General features: G+C 43.1%; 1 protein-coding gene across 6 annotated transcripts in view; it reads right to left on the bottom strand.

Moving 5' to 3' along the window:
- IQSEC3 (IQ motif and Sec7 domain 3) overlaps positions 1-23973 on the bottom strand; it is a 101504-nt gene extending 77531 nt beyond the window's left edge. For 3 of the 6 annotated variants that reach the window (XM_027680653.1, XM_027680651.1, XM_027680650.1), the window contains exon 1: positions 23434-23968. In XM_027680653.1, the coding sequence (XP_027536454.1) occupies positions 23434-23936 (503 nt within the window). In that variant the 5' untranslated portion in view covers positions 23937-23968. Of the gene's footprint in view, positions 1-23433 lie in introns of all 6 variants that reach the window. The other 3 variants (XM_027680656.1, XM_027680655.1, XM_027680649.1) reach the window with 2 other exon arrangements.
- Between the last annotated feature and the right edge of the window lie 311 nt (positions 23974-24284).

Below are 24284 nucleotides of genomic sequence, written 5' to 3'. Positions count from 1 at the left end.
TAGGTGTCATTAGGATTATTTCCTCCAGTCTCCAGCCTTTCTTAAGCCAACCATTCTCCATCTCTTCTACTACACTGCAAAAAGCAGATGGCACATATGCTTCAAAAAAACTAGAGATAAATGGTGTGTCTAGAACTTAGGTCTGTTTCATGGGATCATTAAAAATGTTCACTTTCCCAAGGCACGCATTAAGAATTTACTCGAGTCCTCACACCTTGCCTGCTTCCATTCAGGCGGAAAGTATATCAAGAAGTGGGAAGTGCAGCATAAGCAAGATACTTATTTTGGCTTGATATAATGAAATGATCAGATTGAAAAGTTGCAACATGCCCCAACAGGCAACATTAAATCTCTTTTACTATCTGATCATCACTAACAGCTACTGCAAGCAAAGGGGAAAATAAAATGGAGAGCCGGCAAAATCGAAACCTCAGTCAGCCAACAGGAACAAGTACCAACAAATTTCCATACAAGCATTTGAGTTATTCTCTCCTTATCACTCAACACAGACAAACAAAATAAAGACCTCACATAATGGAGTTTATCCTCTTTTATGATTGATCCTAACACATATTCCTTTATGTGGATCTTACAGTATGAGGAAAGAACAAGAAAGCAATGGGCCATACCATGCACACAGAATGGAGAGCAGCCTTTTCCCCTCTTCCATGTTGTCCTAGAATTGTACCTTGTCTTTGGTTTTAGGTTTGTGGAGGGGTTAGCTTTTGCAGATTCCAACAGGTGGAAATTCTTCTGCTAAGCCTGCCAGTAGAAAGGCCACCTTGCTATAACCGTGCTTGCTCATATGGAATAGCTAGGAATTTTCATTCCATTGCAATTTATGTCATCAATCCTGAGCACCACATCACTGCTGTGCAGGCTCCCTCCTCCTGCAGATTAATCTTGCTGCTTGGCATCAATGGAAGAGCTTTCAGAGTTGAGGAGTACTGGCACACTTGAATATTCAGCTAATCCTCTTTCAAAAGGCATTGTTACTATTCTTGGAATAATGAGTAGGAAGTTTCCTTGCTCTGTTAATGGGTCCAATTAGAGGCATAATTATTGAGTTGTTTTCTGACAGCTTGCTCCAAAGATGCCATGACCCATATTACTTCTGGTTGAAGGAAAAGAAGTCAAAGCATTCAAGTTTTTGACTGAATGGCAATTCATTAAACAACAACTTAGTCAAAAATTGCTAGAGTCCAAACATTCTCCTGACAAGAAGTGGGGTTTTGGCCCAGAAGGAACACTAAGAGATTTTTAAATGTTGGTTAACATTTTTTAATGACCTTCCAATGGAAAATCTAGGAACAAAAAACAGACTGCTGATTCTTAAGCATCACATTTTATTGAAAGATACAGGTTCTCATGAGACTTTATCATACATTGAAAATGTGTGGGTGGTTTCTTAGCTAGTTTTAGTGTTCATAAATATTCTCAAATGGTGCCAGAGGGAGATTACAAGAACTCCTTATGCTTGTGCTCAGTGGAAAGGGATTCTGAATTCTAACTTATCTTCTTGGAGACTAGCCACTAGATAATCTCCTGTTATGCTGGTAGCACAATTCCATCATCATGGACTGAGTGCAGCGTTTTCTCCCACATTGAGTAGCATGATCCATCTTGGCTTAGGGTGGCTGAACTTCACCTGAGAAGTTCACTTCCCCATAAAAGGGTGTTAGAACAGTTCAAAACTACCTGTGCAGACAACACTCGCCTCCTTTCCCTCACCCACCCCAGTCTGATGTCTGATGTATTCCATGCCATAGCTGTGGGAAAGACAATGCAGTACTATTTGCTGACCAGGGGCTCATCATGGTCTTTCTCATCCCATAGTGGTGACCATGGAGGTACATGTGACTGCATTTGTATTGGGGAGGGGGAAATATTAGAAACCTGACTGCTGTAGAAGATGTGGAAGAGATAAAAATTAATGCCTGGATGCTAAACCTCTGTGTCTTGAGTCCCCAACCTGCGTGAGTGGCATAGTTGGGCAAAGAAGACAGTGAAGCTACCTTGCCCTCTGTGGCACTACTGATATATTTTGTAAAATTAAGGTAGGGCAGCTGTTTGGAATAAGAACAATAGGCAATTTTTTAAATACTTCCATTAAACCCCTAAGTGCTTTATAAGGCAGGTAGTGGGGAGAGGTAAACAGAGGGAGTACCATCCCTTAGGTGGGATCTGGCAGTCGGTATGCTGCAGAGCCGAGTATGGAGGAGCTTTGAGTGAGTGATATCCAAATACTTTCTCTTGGAAAATATACTGGAAGATCATTTAAAGATTTAAGTCATTCTGGGAGGATCAAACTGCTCTTTTTCTGTGAGTGTTAATGCAAACCAAGCACCTGAAATGTCCTAGTGACTTTGGAAGACTCAGCCTTTTAAAGTCAGTCAGAGCAGATGGGAACACTGCTGTTCAGATTCCAAATCCGAGATGTGCTGCTGCACCATGCGCTCCTGAGAAGACAGTTTCTTTGCCTTTGAACTGAACTCCCTCTGAAAATAAATGCTCAGGTCAGTAAGCCATTTTGGATAGGAACTAAGAGCTGCCCTGTCTGACTATAGATTGCAGGTAAAGATCCCACACATGACTGCAGCATGTCCTCAGAAACCAACATTTCTTGAAAGATTTCTGGTTTCCTTCAGATTATTTTGCTGTCCTAAAGCAAGTGTAAATGCTGGATTATGTGAGCTCCAAAAAAAGTATGTCATTCTACTGCTTTTAGACCATCCATAAGCTTCTGCATGATTCTTCGTCATTTTGCACTAGTCTTCCTGCACTTCTGACTAAATTGTTGTGGTTGATTGGATTACAAAAAGCGAAATTACCCTTTCATTTGTGTTTGATAGCTTGGTTTCCTTTCACCTGTAGAAATTGCAGCATGAGGAGCCTTTATACAAAAAAAAATGTGAAAACAAGTGCAGATGGGGGCTCATCTAGTTCAAGACTGGAAGTCAACAATGTTTTAAGAATAAGACTGGGCATTACTTGTGCTGTATTCTTGCCACCTGCAAAGGTATGCTTCTCTCCTTTAAAAAAACCTGGAGCGACATCCTTGTGTTTGGAATGACAAAATTCATAGCAAGGCCATATTCAGGGTGACTCCAGAGCAGACAGACTGTGACAAGTTTTCACTGCAGTTGCTAGACCCTCTTCACTGAGTTGGAAAGTTCTGTTTTGCAGCACGCAGTGGCCCACAGGTAAAGCTTCCTCAGCTGTTACGGGCAAAGTGAGTCACTGTAGGCACGCAGCTGGATTGAACACTTCCAACAGAAACTGCAGGGGGTGCTGCAGTAAGTGGTAGCCCTTCCTTCTGAGTCATCATTGCACCCATGCCATGGCACGGTGCTGTAAGGTTCAGTGCCCCTGGCAAGATGGGATGCTGAAGTCACTCGAGCTCTCAGAAAGACTAAATGGATTTTCGTTGTTGTTATTGTTGTTCCATGCTCGCATGTCTAAACCTGGAGTCTTCTGTCAAGCTCCATTTGGTTAACAAAAATCACTGGGGCCCCAGCTAACAGCCTGGTCTCAGTTGGTCAGCCCAACACCTGTACAACAGATTTTGTGGAATAAATGGCAATTTTGATTACAGAGAACTGCTGCTTTCTGTCCCAGAGGCAGCTGTGTCTCAGCAGCAGGTAATGGTCAGTTTGAGTGCTCAGAAAGAAAAAGGATTCTGTAAATGGAAATTAATATTCTTCTGGCTTGGAAAAAAAAGTACAGTGTCCCTCAGGGCAAGAAGGGAATTCCAGTCTACAGCCATTATTTGATGGAACTGTTTCCAATTACACATTCTCTGAACTCCTTAATTCACAAACTCATTTTTTCTAAGGGGAATAGTGCCTCTGAAAAGCCTTGTTAAAGCTGTGTATAGAGGGAGAGAATTTCTTAACTGCCTCAGCTAGTGCTTCAGTGCAACGCATGAATGCCAAGAGCCCTCTGATAAAGTTCACACAACTATTGGAAACTAATGGCAATTTCATTGCACTGCTGTGTAAGACCCCCTGTGAAGTGCACACCAAAGCCTCTATCAGGCCACAAAACTGGGATCACAGAGCAAGAGATGTGGAATCCACTGGAATGTCACGGACACCTTGAGAGCTAGTTTGGAGTTGGGGGTGTTGCCTGGTTGTGTCAAAGGGACGCTCTGTGGGTGACCTGTAGGGCTGGGCACTGCTGAGGGCCACATGCAGAAAGGAAATGCATGAGAGACTTTCCTTAGGAAAATTAAATAGCAAAGAGACGGAGGGGTGAGCTGAACTTTCACATATGTGTACAGCTCCATATTATACTGTTTCTGGAAAACTAATGGTGGCCACCTGGAATGGATAAGATACAAGAGGTTGAAAGGATGTTCTTCACTCAACAGTTCAGTGTCATAGCCTTACATTTTCCTTCATGATCCTTAAAATGGAAAAGGCAATTATTTAGGGCCTTCCCTATCACCCTCTTCTCCATAACTCAGAGCTGAACTCTTAAACCTCTGAAGGCATGTCTGTAACTAGACTGACTCCTCAGCCTTTAGAAGCTAAATCACAGCTGAGGCCAGGAGGTACTAATGAGATATTAGCAAGCAGAGGAGTGATGGTGTTTTGAATCTCAGGGTTGGGGTTTTTCTCCTTTATACAGTACCCCAAATTTCATAGTCTCTATGTAGATATGTAAGATGCAGGCCATCTTAGTCCAGCTCAGTAGGCTGGTCTTTTCATGTGCTAAGTGCTCTGAACAAAATTCTATGAATGCCTAGGAATAGACAGGTTCCTTAATTGTGGGCTGCTGAGGTGCTATGATTGGAGGGAGGAGTTTGTGTGTATGTAAGTCTGTGCCTTTCTTTCTTTTCTTTTTTTCCTGGGAGATTCTAAACTCCAAGCATGAACTCCACACCATTCCTCAGCCTACAAGTATTTTCTAATCCTTCTTCTCTCCAGTGGACAGCTTGGCTTGCTTTCCAGGGTCATTGAGTTTGATTTATCACACTTTATTTCTACAGTAATTAAGACTTCTGTAATAGTCTTGATTTCCTTTGCTCTCTTTCTGTGACATTTTCTAGTTCTGGCTTTTGTTCTTTTGGGCTTTTGCTAGAGGCTCCAAGTTTGTTGGAAAGTGTTTTGCTGCCTGCAATGCATACAGAATAAAATTGCTGTGGATTTTTGTTACTAGATATCTACAGTATGGTTGCCTTTGTCTGCAAGGAACTAGAACCAGTGACTTTGTTACAGCTGGTACGGAGATCTCCAAGGGTCAGAATGAAATTAGGAGATGCCAGTCCTTCATTCCCTTTCCTTTGCCTTTCTCCTGCTTCTAGTGGCTCAGAAAGACTGTGGTAGCCTCCACATGCCAAAAAGATCAAGGGAATGGCACTTATATTTATTGTTTGACCTCAGACAAAATAAAAATCCTTTGTCTTTCTGGCTATGTGATATTTTTGACCAATAGGAGATTCACAGGAAGAAAAATCTTCAAAACAAAAAAACATGATGGAACAACATGATGGAAGAATAAGAGGTGGACAGGGTGTGTTATAATGGGTTTTAAGCATCCTAATTCTGCCTTGGCAACTGATAAGATAGGGCTTTTACATCAATCCAAGGAATGTTCCAGTGAAAGATAAAATGAGGAATTGTTAATAATGAAAGGAAATGGAGGCTACAGTCAGAAAGAAAGGAAAAAAGGGAATTGTACAACCTTACAGAATTGAAATTCAAATGCATCTGGAGGTTGGTCCTTAAAGATGAATCTGGAGGCTCCTGTACTGTTTGGCTCCATATGAAATACCAGGAGCTGTGAGGTAACTGTGAACCTCCGGGATCAAGCAATACTAGCACATTTGAGAATGGAAAACATGCCACAATGATCCATAGCTCTCCACAAAACAACAATGCTGCATCTGAGAATGAACTGTTTGACATGCAGCAGCAGTACGGCATCTGACGCAGGAGCAGAAACTCTGGGTGACTAAATGCCATCTTGCAGGATGTGCTGAAGCTTTGTGACTCCGGATGGCACACGCCTCTGAAATATAGGAGTTGAGACCATCAGCTACTATCTCATCTTCTCCTTCCAGCTGTTTGTTCTTTTGCTTTGCTTTGTTTAATTAATCCAGCCTTCTGAAGGAGAGGGCCATGCAGCAGTCACTTCGGTGTTTAACTTCCTTCATAAAAACAACTGCTGTCAGGCAGCGTTGGGGCTGGAGTGATTACAAGAATCTTTACATAAATCTCTCTCCTGAAACTCATTTTTATTAACAAGTTCTTGTATCAATGTTCTCTTTATTATCTCTCCTTGGGAAGGCTTGCAGTCTGTCTCAAGACCCTCAGTCTGTTAAAGGAGGAGGCAAAACAGAGGCAACTTAGTAAGTATATTTGTATTACAGCAGACTTCACTGTTGCTCTCATGTGCCTCTATAAAGACTTTCCAGGCAAAATAAAGTGTTTTGCTTTTTCCTTCTTTAGCATTTATAAAGGATGCCTTCATACGACACTGTATTTTTAATTTCATACCTCCTTTCCTCTCACAGTTTTTATTGAAACTTACCTCTTTTTCTTCTGTGTCAGATCCTTACTGAAAGTAAGAGGCTTTTGGCCTCAACAGTGTGTGTCAGGAAAGAAGCAGGGGATCAGGGATAGAGTAACTCATATTTCATTTTGTGAGGGTCTTGATGATGACCATGATTTTCTTTGAGTATTTTCTTTATTTAAATACTGGAGTGTGGTAGGAAAGGAGTGTGTTGGCTTCATGAGTCTTTCCCATTTTTGATTTTCCAATATCCTTTACTGAATTAAACAAAAAGGAGGAAATAGGGTAAGAAAGACTTCATACTCCCAGTGTTTAGAAAATAAAGGTGTGTTGGGGCTAAAAATGACAAGCAAAAAGAAAAAAGGTTTGGAGTAGCATCTTTGCCTCTCTTGTGATAAAACCAGGATGGGCATGAACTCTGAGATACGCGGCAGTGCGCAGAACAGCTGCTGTGGCATTGGGACCCATGCCATGTCCATTACTACAGCCAATTGTTCTCCCACAGACAACAGGCACTACTGACTACAGTGCTACCCTCCTTGTTTGCTTATTCAAGATATTTTTTTAGTTAGGATTGCAGTTTGTACTTCTACCATGGCTGAAATAGCTTTCACTATTAACTGCTCAATCCATCTACTAAAAGTTTAATTAAATATGCATCTGTTGCCTGCAGGTCCACTGGAATACCAAGGGCCTCTGCTCTCTCCTCACTTATGCCTCTTCATGGCTGTAGACTTCCACTGGATCAGCTCCATTGCCTTTGATGGTTGCTCTCCATTTGTGCCAAAGTAACCAGAACAGGAATGTTACACTAAGTGTCTAGAAGACACTGGGAACAGACAAAATATGTGAGCAATTTTCTTCTTTAGATCTATAGTTCATTCTGTGGAAAATCTTTATTGGAGACTGGTTTGAATGCTGTTTGGGAGATGGCTTGATCTATCTTTTCTTGAAAACCTATTCTTATGTAATGAATAATTAAAACAACAACATCAAAAGACTGATCGAGAAAATTGGTTTAGATTCTTCATAGTCAAATCCCCAAACAGTCACACACACACACATAGAGAAGTCCTGTGCATGGAAATTCAGCAAGCCTTTCTACCCATGAGATTTTCAGCTATCTGTGGAATTGTTATGCTCTCTCCACCATTACAATTACAGCTCAGTGAGTGACGTGGGGCATCACAAATTCTCAGGAGTGCATAGAGTGTGTGCAACATGCAGCTACACAAATGGGTGCAAGCATTCCCTCTCGTGTGCCAGCATTGTGCCATTGAAACTGCATTCCTGTCCCGCAAAGCAGGCCAGAAATATCCTCAGTGGATGGATTTGCTATTATTAACTAGCATACCTATTAGCAAATGAGGTGATTTCTGGCTTGGTGCTAGTGGAAATCACAAGGCTGTAAGGACAAAGAACAGCCTGAACTGTTCAGTGGAAAGGAGTCCCTGAGAAATGGAACTTTATAAAGAACAAGGGAAAGGGAAAGGTCAGTAGGAAGTAATCAACCAATGTTTGCACTCATCATCATGATGGGCAGGATAAAATTGAGATGTCACTTTTCCAGATTCCTATCAAGTTCTCTTTTATCTAAGTTCATAAATATGAAGCTAAAGAGCTTTTCCTGCTACATTTGAGGAACCTCTTTTTTTTTTACTTCATAATTTATATGAATATCAGTGCTTCGGGAAGTGAAAGATTAATGGCAACTGTCTGGTGCCAAGCAGAGCACAGGCAGGCTTCCCTTGTGTAGCTCTGCAGTTTCTTCTCACCTGCAGCACCTGCATGAGCACCTGTGCTGCTGCCAGTACACCCAAAACCTGCTAGCCCAGACCTATGCATCCACATAGCTCTGCTGCTGATGCAGAAAGATGTTTATGTTATTGCTTGTTATTCCAGTGTGGATTGTCCATGCAGCTCTGCTGATGCATTAGAATCCTGTCTTACTCTTTCTCATGCTATTCCAGTCTTTCTCCTTCACCTGTCTCGCCACATGCAGCATCTGCTAGTCCTTTGCACAGCACTCTGACTGAGTTCTGCAGGATCGCTTCCTCCAGTTCTCATGTCTCTTCCTTAAAAAGCAGACCTCTCACCTTCATCTCAGTTCTGCCCAGTAATTCCAACCTCACAAATGCAGTTCTGGATTTGTGCAGCAGCTCTGCTGAGCAAACTTGGATTTGTCACCTGCAGAAATACCCACATAAAGGGTAGACAAACACCACTAAGCTCACTCTAGTTTATCTTAATCCAAACACATGGGAGCCTACTGGGACAAGAGCCACTCTACAGTCACACTGCCATGAGAGATCCCCCCAGCTAGCAGAGGGTAGTGGTAGTAGACAAAATCTACTATTTCAGTTTAAATAGGAGCATCCCCAGTTGTGGAGTTAGTATCAATAAATACATCTCTAAAGTTTGTGTCAAAACAAAGCTGTGGCTGCCGCTGATCTTATTGCACCTGCCACACTACCTGCTGGAACAGCTCAGAAATGGAGTGGCAAAAAAGGTTGATGTGTCTCTTAGCTACATGGACTGTGGTCTGAGGATTGATACTGAGGAAGGCTATGCTTGATTTTAATATTATATGTAACTGTGGCTCTTTGTTTTCAGTGTAGAGCAGGAACTGGGCAACAAGCAGATAGCTTTTTGCTTGCCTACTGAGCGCTCCCACCAAGTGTTTTTTGTACACTTTCAGAAATTTCCCAGATTTGACTTCCTCTTGCTTAAAAGGCTCTACTTAGTTCTTTCCTTCTTGAAGCATGACTTCTTTTTTGCTTACTCAGAGCTTCTTCTAAGCTATCTCTGGGGCACTCTTAGTCCCATGTTCAGAATGTGCTCACTTACTCTTTGAAGCAGAAAACACAGGTCAAAAGAGCTGACTTTTTTTTCTGCAGTCATCACCGCACCACTAAACAAAACAATTAAATGTGAAGTTCTTTTAAAAAACTATTGGGCAAGTATTCCCTTCTGTCATTCCTTATTGATGATTTTGTTAATTCAGTGGGTTTCTGAAACCCATGTAAGTCACCAGCCATAAAAACTTGATGTATGTGACATAAAGCACATCTCACTTAAACAGTTCACCCAGACAGTTGTGTATGACTATGTATGTTTTTATACTTTTGAATCCCTCATTCCTTCAGACTCCACTTCTCTGCCAGAGATGTAAATCTAGAGGGAAAGGAAGACATTCTCCTGGAGACACAGGTGCGTCATTCACATGCCACTTCATCCTACCTATTCACTGTTCAGTGCATGCAGGCATGCCATGCTGCTTGTCTTCCCAACAGCTTTCTGGGAATCCAGCAGCAGAAACCTTCCTCACAGCCTTGTTCTCAGCAGTGCTGCATTCACATGCAGCCATTGAGGTGCAGCTCTCACCTACGCTGCTCTCACAGCAGAGCTGTAGAATGGAGGGTTTGGGGGAAAGAGAAGTTAAAATTGCAAGTGAGAAAGAAGAACAAGAGTTAACTAAGTAAGGACAAACAGGAGGTGCTGTCTGGAAAGAGCCAGTGAAGTTTGAAGAGGGGCTCCAAGCTCTTTTTCTGGAGGCCAGTTTCATTTTTGCTAATAGCCACTCTGCCATCAGGAACCACTCAGGTCCTCACTTTTCTTTGTGACTCTAGTGAAAGGATTAGTAATAGAGAAATGTCATGAAATAGTTCATATTTTAACTAATTTTTGTGACATATCTCCAACTAGTGCCATACTGGATCCCCAAGGAACAGTTACTAATTGTGTCTCTGGTTAGTGTTCACCTCAGGGAATTCAAAATAGCAGCAAATAACACCAGAATGGAGAAATAAAAAATGGAGCTGGAAGATAAGAAGTGAGAGTGAGGTCCTGATACTCCAAGGTCCTAAGTCCTTTCAAATTGAGGAAACCAGTATACTCCTACAGTACAAGATGAGGGGGAAAAGTAACCAACACAAACAGCTCCTTGCTGGTAAGAGAAAGAAATTCCAGAAACATCCAAGGCACATTCACATCCTGAAGGCATTCCTTGTTCCAGACCTCCCTTGCCAAATCTGTCGTTAACAAATGCAGCCTAGGTCTATACTGAATGCACCCCCTGACTGTGGTACAAGTTCTGTGGGAACTCCCAGAGTGTTCCCCCTCTCAAACGTGCACCAGAGTGTGTCAAAGAGTGCTTGGGTCTGTAAACCACAGGGGCCTGCCTCAATATGGAATAAAAACCAGCCAGGATGGCAAATCCATATCAAACTGATGTCCCCAGGTAACAGCTAATCAGGATAAGCTAATGAAACTTGTTACCATCAAGCCCTGTACCACAACCAGGACAGATGGGGGAATACAAATGCTCTTCTTATTACTGGAAATTAAAATGCAGCCCAGAATCCAATTAAGCCACACATATCTGTCATGCAAGAGCTCCCCTTAGGTGAGGCAGGAAAGATCTGAGAGAGCAAGACTTTGAAACTGCCTGCATGACTTTGTGATTGCATGAACTGCTGTGATTGTGTCAGGGGAGGAGGGGATGGAGGCTGCAGTCCCCACTATGGCTCTGTATTTAACAGAAGTGCAGGGGGAGGGGATATATAGCTGTGGGAAGAAGAAACTGTGTCTTGCTAGCCAGTGTTTTTTGAAGCAGGTACTCTGTCAACTTATTCACATGCACTTCTGTATGTGATAATTACTTTCTGCTTCCCTATGCTGCATGCAGTGCCTGCCTCTGTAGGAGGCTTTTCCTTTGGCTCCCACGGGAGGATTATTTCTGGTGTCTTCCATGTGCTTCCTGAGCTTTTTCCCATCAAAGCAGACTGAAAGAGCAGACTATAGACTCTTAGCCTACCTTCTCTCACTACCCCTCACCATTCTGTGCAACTCACAGCTGGTTCATTGCTGCAAGAAGCAAAACACCTCCAGCATGCATACGTGGTTTTTTGCACTGTTTTACACTAACACATTTTCTTGCTGGACTATCTGCTTTTGCAAACCTTGCTGGACTTGAATGCAATACACGTTCACAGCCTTGCCAGCCTAAAACCATATGTCTCAATTCCTCCCCAAATTCAATATTCAATTGTATCTCCAGCCTCCACTGCTCATTCTTTCTAGTATACATAACAGATACCAATCATGAAAAGCTGTTAAGGATTTTTGGCCAAGTTACAGACCTTTAATTGGCCAAAACTTTTTCTGATATCAAGCTGTCCAGGGAGTGAATCAGATTGCAGGATTTAGAGCAATGTTATGTATGCTATAAAAGTGACCTCATAACATTTAACACTTCTTGTCCTGTCTGTCTCCTCCTTTCAAGGCACTGCATCCTACTTGACAGATCAGAGCCCTGGGACACAGGTTTTACTCTCAGCTTTCACTCGTTGGGTGAACTCAAGCAAAACATTTTCCATGTCTTCATTCCCTCCTGCCAAATGAGAACTACCTTTGTAAGAACTGCTAAAGAGTAATGCAGAAAACAATATTATTATTATTATTATTGTTGTTGTTGTTGTTGTTGCTGTTGCCTACGTTCCCATGGTATTTCTATCATTCATCCTGCAGCAAGATCTTGCCATAGTTAGAGGTGTACTAGAGCTTACATACTCGCTACTTCCTGCACTTTTAGATATTGCTAGGGACATCCAATAGCAATATTTCCCCTGTGAATAAGTGCATTACTTCCTAAAGCACTTAAAAATGTAACATTAATGTGTATATGTGCTCAACTCTTAAATACAGGTGTTTCTGGTGTTAGATCTGAGAGCTGGCCATAGCAGACTGCAATGAAGCCTTGTAAAAACTGCAGCAGAAGAATGGCTCTGATTCCTTATATTTTATATTATCACTTGTGCTTGAAGCAGCAGAATGTAAATCGCTTAGTGAGGATTTGCCAGCATCTCAAACCTGTGTCACACAAAGGAAAACAACTTCCCAAGAAGAAGAGAATGAACAATGAGGCCTGTTGTCAATTAGGCAAAACCAGTGAGAGGAACGTGAGGACACATTTACGCCATGGTGTGAACAGGGATAACACCTTTGTTCTCTGTGTGTATATCCTACGAAGGGTCACAGGTGGTCAAGGTTCCCAACAATTAATCTGAAAAACAGAGGTGTTAATAGCAGGCAGAGATATCCTGAAAATTATGCTACCTGCGGACATACTCCGCTGTCCTCTGCTGGCACTCTAGGTATTTCTTGGAGATCTCCCAAACACTGCCCAGCCAGGTTAAACTGCATTGCTTTATGAGATCAGATAAACCTCCCACCCCACAGTGATGAGAACTAGTCACATATGCTCTGGGCATACAGTAGTGGGCTCCTTCCTTAAGCCCAGGAGTTGCCTACTGGGCTTCAGCCAGTCAGTATCTGCTAAGGAGACTGTTCAGTGTGTGCTGTTTATTATCAATTTCTCCTGAGTAAGAGGCTTCATAAAAATAGAACATAAACCCCTGTCATTCTTTCCCTCCCTCAGCTACACCAAAGCATCATTACAGTCGCACATGTAAATGAACCACGCATTCAAAAACTTCACAGCCACTGCAGGATAAGGATATGGAGCTCCTGGCCCTCCTGCATTCTACAGTTTCCACTGGCCCTCTGCCCTTCTCCTTGTAATTCCTCCCCACTGCTGTCCACTCTTCCACCACCTTGTACCTCCCTGCACAGACAACCTTTGCTGAACCCCAAATTATGGCATATCCTATCTTACAGCTGTTGCAGGGGCTTCAGAGAGCACGCAGATGTGCACATTGCTGGGATGTACTCCTGAGGCAACGCTCCAGCCGTACTTTCAGGCTTGGGATTTGAAGAATAGGTTAATATAGACTTAAAACCACCCTGAGGGCTGCCCTTAGCAGAGAATAGAGACACGCTATAGATGCCTCTCATCCTCTTCTGCCCCTCTTCCCATTACCAGTACTTCCTTTCTTCTGCCTACATGTAAAATAACTTGCTGAAAGCAAATGGAGTTTGGCAGAAGTCTGATCCCCGCCTCAAAAACTGGTAGATTCTTTCTTCCACTTTTGGGAGGCCAGATACCTTTAAATATCTGAGACTCAGACTCTTTGCCAACACTTTTTATCCACCAAGGATACAATCTGGTATTCCCTATCTACTTGGCTGTGTAAAAGCCATGGTAAATGAGGTGATAAAGGTGGCATAATAGCTCCAGTCAGAGCATGTCTAGTGAAGAAAATATTTCTGTAGTCAGCTTGACAAAGATGGGAAACTCACTCCTTTCTCAGCAGAAACAAGGGACCAGCAGTGGATGTTGCTGTGGCTTAACATGGAGATTAGTAATTTCCCAAATGAGTAATAAAGAATTCTTGGGGGAAGCATTACAGCAGTTGGCTGTGCCATCCCAAATGACTGTATGACGGAAAGTATGCACAGAATCTAACAGGCTAATAGCTAACTCTATCTACTTCCAGTGGTGGGACAGAAGTCAGTTCAAGAAGATCTGTAACATCAGATGTTATCTCATGTCTCTCAAATTTGAAGCCACCTAGTTAAGTGAGCCACTCAGATTTACAGTTACGTGGGAACAAAATCTGGCTCTCAGACCTACCTCGATTGTGAAATAGTGCAAATTAATGATCAGAGCCGTGCAGTCTGTCTACTTCAGGAGATTGACTGGATATAGATTTATTAGCACAAAACATTATAGAAGAAAATTACTGGAAGAGAGGTCTTTGGCACAGTTACCAGCAAATGCTCAGAGCGAAGGCAGGAGATTCCTCAGATTCCTTGCTAGTTCACATGAAGGTTAGTGGTCCAGTGTGCATGGATATCAGCATGGGCTCTCAGGACAAATCCAGACACTCAGTTACTATGGTGAAGGGGGCCATGCAAGTACCTAGGCAGACACAGGCAATTTACTGGTGTCCTACTGGGAATGGATTTGCAAATTAAAAACAGCAAATTAAAGACAAGGACATTTGTGAGAATTCTGAACTGACTGCAGAGCTGAAACTTCTCCTGGAACTGCCCAAATGAGGCAGAAACAGTATGATTCACAGAGGGGAAAAAGCAAGGAAAGATATGTCTAAGCTTGGTTCCATGACTGAAGTAAAAAGAAAGGTAATAATCTCTATAAATCTGGAGAGATACCATCTCCTTTCAAAAATGCTGTCACTTATAAAGTCTGTGAAGAACCTTAGGGCCAAAACCATATTGATTCAGGAGGCAGATCCAGGGATGCTCCATTGAGGCAGGGTCCACCCGGGCACTGCAACAACAAGATTCTGGATGCTGAGACAGGAGCAACAGTATCAAGAGCAGCTCTCACACTGCAGCAGGATAGGGGGAAGCACTTCAGAGGACTGGCTGGAAATCAACATCACAGAGACAAACAGATTGGCAGCAAGGTCCCGTATTTTAATGCAAAGGTTAGAATTTGAAGAAACATCCAAACTACAGCAAAACCTGAAGAAAATCCCAAGCCTCCTCAAGATCTATAATAATTTCAGTGCCAATTTTCTGCTACTCTTGAGAATGACATAGAGGTTTCAGTGTGTTTCAGCAAATGTAAACTAAGCTCTCTAGCAGTAACTGCCTTAGCAGCAGCCCAGGCTCATGCAAATGCTGGCAGGTGGATTGAGATGATCTGCCAACTTCATATGCAAAGCCAGGAGGAGCAACAGACTCCATTTGCCAGTGGTAAACATCCACCTGTGTGTCATTGGAATTCCTACAGCAATTAACCAATTCTTTATAACTTTAATATTCCAAGACTTTTAAGAGACTATTACAACCAGAACACCTGTTCCAAGAAAGGATCACAGATTTAGAGTGGACTGTTGAGGCATTCTGATGTACCGGTGCATTAATTCAAAAAACTATCTAGGACTTGGTCTTTATTGCCTGGGTTCCTAAGCAAAATGTGTCCTTTGTGATATAATATTTTCCTTTTTTTCCTTCTATGCATCTGTGTCTCTTTCTTTGTCTATATGTATGTTTGTCTGTGTTGGTTCCTCCTTTGTAACTGCAGATCCCACGGAGAATTTCAACCAAGTTTAACTGAGTTAGAGTGATTTCAGAGATACTAACCTCTAACTGAAGTTCCATGGAAATAGCTGGCAGAGTGTAACAGAGAGAACTTTGTAGGTTCTCCAGTGAGGAAAAGGCTGCTGAGTGAACTGAAACTATTTCTCCACAGAGAAGTCTCCATGTTAGAGAGAGATGTTATAAAAGCCTTGACACCAGGAGAAGCTTAGATCAGAACTCACATCTTGCTAGGCATCAGATGTAACTGTGACACCAATCTTCTGGAAGCCAAGCTTCATTAGTTCTGCAGATCACAAATCCCCTTGTTTTCAGCTAGAAGAGGGCAGGAAGGATAAGGTTTTCCATTTCTAATTTCTTACTCAAAATCACTTCAATTTCATCAAAATGTCCCCTCTTAGATGCAACTAATCATGGAAAATATTGATCCCCTTCTATTGCCCTCAGAAAGTGCAACTTCAGATCACATGAACATAATGGCAGATCAGTGAGCATAATCTTAGCAAAAGCAATAAAAATAATACAATAATACCTGTGTGAGAAGCAGACTGTGCATGCACAGCACAGAGAAAAGGAAAAAACATTATCAAACAGAGCAAATGTATCTTTATAACCCTGCAGCAACAAAACTCCTACCACCTTATATTAAAATACCATAAGAAAACGTTACAAACATATTACACAAGGAATCAGAATGTTGCTTAATGGTTTTCTCATTGCTCACTGTTATCTCTATGAATTGCTATCCATTGCTATCATCAACACTCATTTACATCAGTGGATGGATGTGTATCTGCGTGTGAGGACAGATATACAAAATCTGGTACAGATCCTCAGGTGATGTAAATTGTCATGGCTGTACTGACGTCAGTAAAGATGCACTGATTTCCTCCAGCAGATGATTTGCTTTTCTGTATGTAAAAAGCACAGAAACTAGGTGCTGCTTCAACTTGGCTCTGAGACACTTACTGTAGACAAAAGCTCATGCAAATACATTCTCTTTTCCGTGTGCAAATATACATATTGCCTTGCTGTACTCACTGGAAGCAAGGACAGGAGCTTTAGGCTGCTTCCTATGCTGGAATTTAGAAAAAGGATCGTTCCTGGTCTACCTGCCCGCTCCTGTCTGTAACAATAGATCTCCAACTGCTTTGCTACAGATCTTAAAATACACAGAGATGAAAAGGTCTGTCCAGCATCACAAGTCTGTTAAAAATAAATTTAGGAGGAATTAAAGCCTTATCTTAGGACTTTTAGTTCAATGCTCTAACTGAGATCCTAAACAGAGCCATTGAGCAGAACAAATCCAATAGTCAAGACTCTCATTTTCTCACCTAGGGCTTAACTAAATGAAATTACAAAATCCAGAATACAAGAATGTACAGTATATAAGAATAATACTAGGGTTTTTTTCAAGATACACTTCTTTGAAGGAAAAAAGGTTTATATTATTTTTCAAAAGCTATGAAAATAATGGGAAAATGGTCACATTTCAGGCTCTGCCTTCATAAATGACTCTTTCCTTTTTTCCCTTTTGTTCTTACAAGGTTCAATAGAATGTGGACCAAGTAACAAGCACAGGCTACAGGTAATTTTATAACAAATGAAATATTTTCCATCTGTTAAACAGAGAATCATTTCTGGCTTTCCATAATGTTTTCCTAAGGGACAAACAACAAAAGGTTTCATAACCGAGAACGGAAAAAAGAGAAATAAACCATGGCTGACCTAGGAAAGAAAGAAGAAAATAAGCAACCTAACATGGCATGTATAAGGAAAATAACAGGAAAGCAGTAGCTGAATTAACCCATCATACAGAAAGAGTATGGTATAAAGACAGTGGCTGTTTTTTACTGTTTCGATTTGCATTCCAAGGCAGAAGGAAAAAAAGATAAAACTGAGAAATTTCTACAGTCTAATATATAGGTTTGTCTAGAGCTACTTTTGCTTGCAGAAATAATTTTATTATGTGAACCTTTTTTTTTTTTTTAATGAGTAGGTAGACACCATCATTAATAGAAGACCCAACTTCTAGCTGACAGGATCTGGTCTGGAACTAAGGACTAGACGAGTATCCCAAGGCTAGATTTCTCTGACTCTGACTAAAAGTGCAAATAATTTCAAGTACGGCATAGGTGGGAATGTGTACAGTCTACCTCATGTAAGTAGCCACCTTCTGGATGCATAAGTTGTATGAACCATGACTAAACTGTATATTCCTGTGCACATCATTTAATGAAGGACACGGAAGTAGCAGTCTCTTGCTGCAATCTCAGAACAACGGGCTTCCTTTCCCACTGCTTGTGCTCCAAAGAATGGGACAGCCAGCCCAAGAGTCACCTGGCACTGAAGCCCTGGCAGCAATTCTCAAGGGCATTATTAACACCTACTCATTTGGGACATTTTCCTATAAATACCTCTTCCAAACAGCCATGCGAGAATTCTTTTGAACGCTAACAGTGTTGCCATTGCTCCTAAAGTCTTCTTACAGACCCTTACCTTGGATCTGCCTGGGAAGCGACACCAAATGGGTCGATACAGAGCATGTGGAAGCAAGGTACCCTTGCCACCACAGAAGAGCAGCCTGGGTGCAACAGAACATATAGCTGAGTGACACAAAAATGTCATCATTTTTTATTAAAAGAAGTAAATATAATGCATCTGCATCCCTTCTTATTTAAGCATTTTAAAATTCACCTTTTTTGCTGTTACTTTCAGCCCTTGGCTTCTCTTGTTAAATGATTGCTGAGTCTTCGTTATTCCAAGTACTGCTCTAATGGGTTTGGGACACAGATACACAGGAAGTGTCTGTCCAAAGCACTACTAGGTATCGTTTCACACAGATTCCTTCCTTGTTATTACTTCCTGATGCTCCCATCCTGTCAGTGAGATTTCCCACACTAGTAATTTCAGCCTTGACACTGTGTTGCTCTGGCTGGGACTTTATACAGCACCATAGAGAAGTACTATCCCTGTGGGTGGAAGTCCTCACGCCGCCCTTACTCAGCAATTTTATACCTAGAACTTCATCCTGAACCCTTGCTAAGCCGAGCCCTTTTCCTTCTCTCACTTCATCTATTATTCTTTAACTATTGTTGTGAATAAATATCTCCATATTTCTCTGCCTGGGATTTTACAGGCCCTGATGTAGATAAGATGCGGGTGTGTTCGTGTTATAAAGTATGTCTTAGCTGATTACAACGTGAATGGAACCAGCATGGACATACCTTTAAATGGGATATAGTCACAGAGAGTCTACTTTCTGTTTTCCTCTCATTATGCTCTTTATTTCAAAATCATCTAAGCAGGACTTTAACATCTGCGTAGCTATGCCAAAGCACACCTCCGTCATTTGAAACCCGCTTACAGCACTCGACTCCAAATAACTTCTGCTGCTGAGACAGTACATTGCTAGCAGGGATTTGCAGAACCCAGGGCAGCACCAATGCAACTATTTCTGGTGTGTGAAAGCTCAGGGGAGTTAAACCCTGAAATATGCTGGAGGAAATCTGAAAAAATGAAAGCAGAGGGCAAAAGTAGCATTCCTTGTGCGCCCATAGTGAAAGGAAGAGATATCTGGGGTACGTGAGCCATTCAGAGCTGTTCTGGTCTTTTTTTTTTTTTTTTAATTGTTGGAGGGGTTTTTGTGCTGGTGCAATGCGCAATTATAGCAAAATATGTTAATGGTAAACATAATATTTACAGTTATTGTTAGTATCCATTGAAATCAGTGGGATTTTTTCTAATGCCTTTACCCTGGAGATAATCCATAGAATAGAACATCAATGCATAGTTAAAAAGAAAAATTATGGTAAACAGCAGCTCTGCATATGCAATATCTTCATTTTAAAGTTACATAATTGAGTTTTTGAAATTAAAAAAAAAAAATTAAACAAATAGTCTCAGACCACAACGGCAACTAAGTGACTTTTACATTGTCTTTTAAAACTTGCCTCTTTACTACGGTAAAAAATCCTGTCCTAGACCAATACAAAATAAAATAAAATAGTTTTCAACCCAATGCAAACCTAAAATGAGCTTAAAGACTTCTGGTAAAATGTGATTTTAGCAAAATTCTTCCAAGAGCTCTAAGAGTTTGTTTTGCATGAGGGGATACCTTGTAGAGCAAACACAGGCTGATAATTTAAAGGCAGTACTTGGATTCATTATGTCATGCCAGAAAAATACTGTTTCTATGTCTTATTTTCACTGTTGGTGACACGGTTTAAAGAGGACTTCAGTGCCACTTTAATACAGAATGTTTGTAAATTGCACCCATGTCTTTTGATGAAGGGAACTATAATGGATTATTACCTATTATTCTAATTGTATTTATCGAAGCGAGTTTTCCCACTAATGCCTGGGCTCAGAATCTGAACTCCCTCCATACACAGAGTCCCTACTGAGAGTTTCACTGATAAAAACCAGCAGGATTTGGGTCATTTAGACGTAATCTGCTAAATTCAACCCTGTGGCATTTCCCTGATACTCAGTGAAGGGTACTGGGGATTGGCAAAGAAGGTGGTATTCTGATAAAGAAGGGAAGGAAAATTTACACTCACAGGATTTGCCGACACTTCGGGATGGTCCCTTAAGACAAGAGGCTGCCTAGTAAGGGTGATCTGAGCTATGCTAATTTGGCAACCTGTATTTTTGAAGCAAAACATTCCATGACGAATGACCTTATTTTTTTGTTTTTAAAGCTGTGAGGTGCTTATGCAATAGCCTCCTAAGGTAGAAACAGACAGATGCCGCGGAATAATAATCAGCCTAATTCTTGCTGAAAATCTCTGCAAGAATCTTCTGACTTTTTCTCTTCTCCTATCATAGGCAAACTCAGTACTACCTTTCTCACACAAAGACATGCAGCAACAATTAGAGGCATAACTCAGGAATTCCTGCATACTTCAGGAATTCTTCCATTTTTAGAGATGGGCTTGGTTTTGTCCCCTTTTAAAATGTAGGCTTTTTTTTCTTAAGGCTTTAAAGAAAGAAAAGTTGTCAGTTTAAAAAGAAAAAAAAAGAAAACAAAACAAATACAACTGAAGTTTTCTTTAAAACAAGAGAGATGCTTCAGTTGGTTTTCCTTACGAATCCCCTGTGGAAGACTGCCCCAACTGACATGAATGAGTCACATGTGTCCAAAAGCTCAGGTCTCCATTTCTTTCCAGAGCTTGAGGTGAGCTGGGCTACAAAAAACCCTCAAACTTGACTCAAAATGAGCAAAATCCCTGGGCTGTGTCTGAGGTGAGAAGGGGCAGTGCAAGTACACTTAAATGTGCTGCCTGAACCTCCCGTTTTGTGAGAGGCAGAGGAAATTCCATTACTGGCACTTTCTGGGTGCTGCTTTAACCCCTGCTTTCAGCCGCTGCTTCCCAACATGCTAAAATATCCTTTCTGTTCTGTTTAGAGTGGCCATTTTTCTGTAGTGAACAGTCAGTCCTATACTCTTGGCTAAGTGGAAAAAAAAAATAGATAATGTTGAATTTCAGGGTTTATAACAGAGGGAAAAGCATGTTTAGATGAGGGGAGGAAGGAAGAGAATGCAGGCACCTGGTCTGCGCAGGTATTAACATGTATGTCCCCTGCTGTCTCACAAAAGCAAAAATACAACTCTCAGGTCGGCCAGCTGAATTATAAGGCATATTGGGCATCCTGTCAATAGGTGGTGAAAGACTCCTCACCCTCCATCCAAGTTGCCTGTAAGTTAGATTATGCAGTCTCTTTGATTTTCTTCTAACAGACAAAAGAGAGGATGAAACCCAGCATATACAATCGATGGGGGGGAAAAAAGAACCTGCTGGAGTGAGAAATGTTTGGCCTCTCTCACATTTCCTTTTCTGTACAAAGATTTTGGTTTGCCTAAGCTCTAGAAGGAAACATAAGCAGTCTATTTTAATCTTCCTGAGCGTAGAACGCTGCAGGGATTGCTCTGTTATCCCCAGCAGCAGCCCTGACTTTCCACAAAAAAGCTCCATCCATCCCTCTATCTATCTATCTGAAATCTAAAGATTATCATATGATATACCAGCAATCAGCTGTGTTCTTAATGCACTTCTCTTTGTGCATTTTGGCATGAAGTAAAAAATCTACAGTTCTTCCCCCAGTCAAACCCTACTGCAAAAAGAGCTCAGATAAGAAGGAAGTATTTAGGCTTGTGCACAGAAATTGATTCTTCAGTCTGTGTAATGACGTATGTTAAAAACTCTGCTCAGAAGCAAGGAAAGCCCTTGCTGAGACGATGTTTCTAACAGAGCCCTCACTGTAGGGAGTTACTCTTGAAAAAACAATGAGGTTGATTATGCATTTTTATATGGGTTTCTTACTGGTTCGACTTCAGGGACTTAAAGCATGGTATTCTGGATTTACACCAATCGGCATGAGTTCAGCATCTGGCCCTACTTCTTTTTTTAAACTCCAGCTCTTGCATGATGAATAGGAGCCAGATCCTATAAAGGCTTACTACCTGTATTAATACTTGAGTAGCCCACTCACTTCCTTTAAGTTGTGATTGCAAAATTGAGTCTTACAGTGCAGTATTTTAGAAGTAGGGATCTGCCTTTTGGGATTCAAGCATGCCTTGACTGTATTTATTCCTTTAATGGTGTTTCTTTCAATAGTAGTATCTTCACTGATTTTCGTAAAATCATGATAGATGCTTAGCTGTTATGAAGTGGTGTAACTCTACTTACACCAGCTGAAAATCCAGCTCCACGTTGTAGCTCTGCTTGTGTGTTCAAAACAGACATAAGAGAGAAGGGTCTCTTTTATTGAAATTGTCAAGAGACAAGGAAGATGTTCTGGGCTATACAGTGTGCTGTGTACTTCATTTGTTTGGACATTACTATAATCAAAAAAACAGAGATCATTCTACAAAAGACATTTCTATCTAGTTTTACTACTTATATCACATTCTTTCTTACATAGAAGAAGCCACAGCAGAAACTATGCTCCTTCTCCTAACTTCACTAACCCTGGCTTTCAACCAGAAAACATTCCCCTGCTTTCGAAGTGCCTAAACAAAGGAAATTACAATACTGACCGCAGTTGCAATTACCAGCTGGTGAACTGATGGTATATTCTGAATACATAATCCAACAGAACGTTGCTCTTCAGTAGTAGCCTCTTCCACCACCTATAGTGCTGGAATGCTCATCCTTGTTTACTATACATGCATGCACACAGATCATTATCAGTATTCAGTACTAGTAGTCAAGCTTTCTTCACTGAAGAGCAAAGACCAACAAAAAATACTTTGTCCTTTTGAAGAGCTGGATCAGTGTCAGATGTCACTCACAGAAAAATTAAAACAAAACAACAAAAAAAGACAACCCACACACATTTTGGGCAGTAAGCGCCCTAAATGTCAAAGCTGTGTACAGTATCTGTATCTCTATGAACATACACACATCACGTGCAATATAATGCACCCCTTACATCAGCGCGGGCAGGAAAACCCCAGCTCACTCCAGGGATGACGGGTTTTTCTGACAGATACCAGCGACTTAAGGCAAAGAGAAGCGACCACAACGCCGCTGCTCTTTGCGAGGCTTCTCCCTGCCTGGGCTAAACCGCACTCACTCCTCGTCGATCCAGGACTCGTTTATTTCTGACAGACAACGAAGGCACGATGCCGTGTGTGAGCACCGCGGGCGAGCAGCCCGAGGGGCTTCCCACGGGCCACGGACACTTGTCCACAGAAATGAGCGCGGCGAACCGGGAGGCTGATGCCTCTTGGAAGCAGCATTCTGGCTCCTCGTTGCACTCTGCCTGCTCTCCCCGAGAACGCATCGAGGCAGGGATTCCCCCACCCACCCACACGCTGCCTCTCTCCCCGTGCGAGGCTGCAGGGGGGTATAACCCAGTTCCCTCTTGGAGCCGGGCCCGGAACGGCTCCCGCTGCCCCCGCCACCCCTGCCCGCCCCCTTCCCCCTTCGCACTCACTCCGCTCTCCGGCTCAGGACACCTTTGCCGATGGCCTGGGGGGTCTTGTGCTGGAGCAGCGCGGCGCAGCAGCCCTTCTCCCTGCCGTCCTTGTCCGGGGGGTGCTGGTGTGGCTGCGGCGGGGGGTGCTGGTGCCCGGCCGCCCGCCCGGGCCCCGCCGGCGCCGCTTTGCCCACGGGCGGCGGCGGCTGAGCCGGGAGCTGTTGGTGGTGCTGAAGCGGGTCGGGCTGGCCCGGCGGCGGCGGCGGGGGCTGCTCGGGCGGGGGGCCCTGGGGCGGCTCGGCGGGGGCCGCCGACGGCTCGGCGGGGGCCGGTGGCGGCTGCTGCTGCTGCTGCTGCCCGCGGAGGCTGCGGTTCTCGGTGCTCAGCTCGTCCAGCCGCCGCTCCAGCTCGTCGATGCGCTGGCGCTGGGTGTGGATGAGGCTCTGCTGGTTCTGCACGATGGCGGTGAGCTCCTTCAGGTAGAGCACGGCGCGCACCGGGTTCTCCAGCAGGCTCTCCATGCCCCGGCCGCCGGCGCGGGCCCCGCCGCCCGCCCGCCCGCCCGCCGGCGCTCCGGCGAGAGCGGCGCGGGACGCGGGCACGCGCCTCGCCTCTCGCCGCCCCGGGCACGCGCGCACAGGCACGCGCGTCTCGCGCCGCCGGCGGCCGCGCGTGCTCCCGCGGGAGGGGAAGGGGCGGGGGCGGTGGGGAGGGGCCCTCGCGCGGGCCCGCCCCGGAGCGCGCCGCGCACGCGCAGGAGGGGCCGCGGCAGCGGGGGAGGGACCCCAGTGTCGCGGGGGTCCCGTCGGTCTCCGGGGTTCTGTCCCCGTGCTCCTCCTGGGAAGCCGCCCCGTCTTCGCCCTCCGCCC

Source organism: Neopelma chrysocephalum, unplaced genomic scaffold (assembly GCF_003984885.1).
Source record: "Neopelma chrysocephalum unplaced genomic scaffold, ASM398488v2 Primary Assembly neopelma1_59, whole genome shotgun sequence".
NCBI lineage: Eukaryota > Metazoa > Chordata > Aves > Passeriformes > Pipridae > Neopelma > Neopelma chrysocephalum.
Note: the sequence above shows the minus strand (reverse complement) of the source record. Positions and strands in the feature narration are given on the sequence as shown.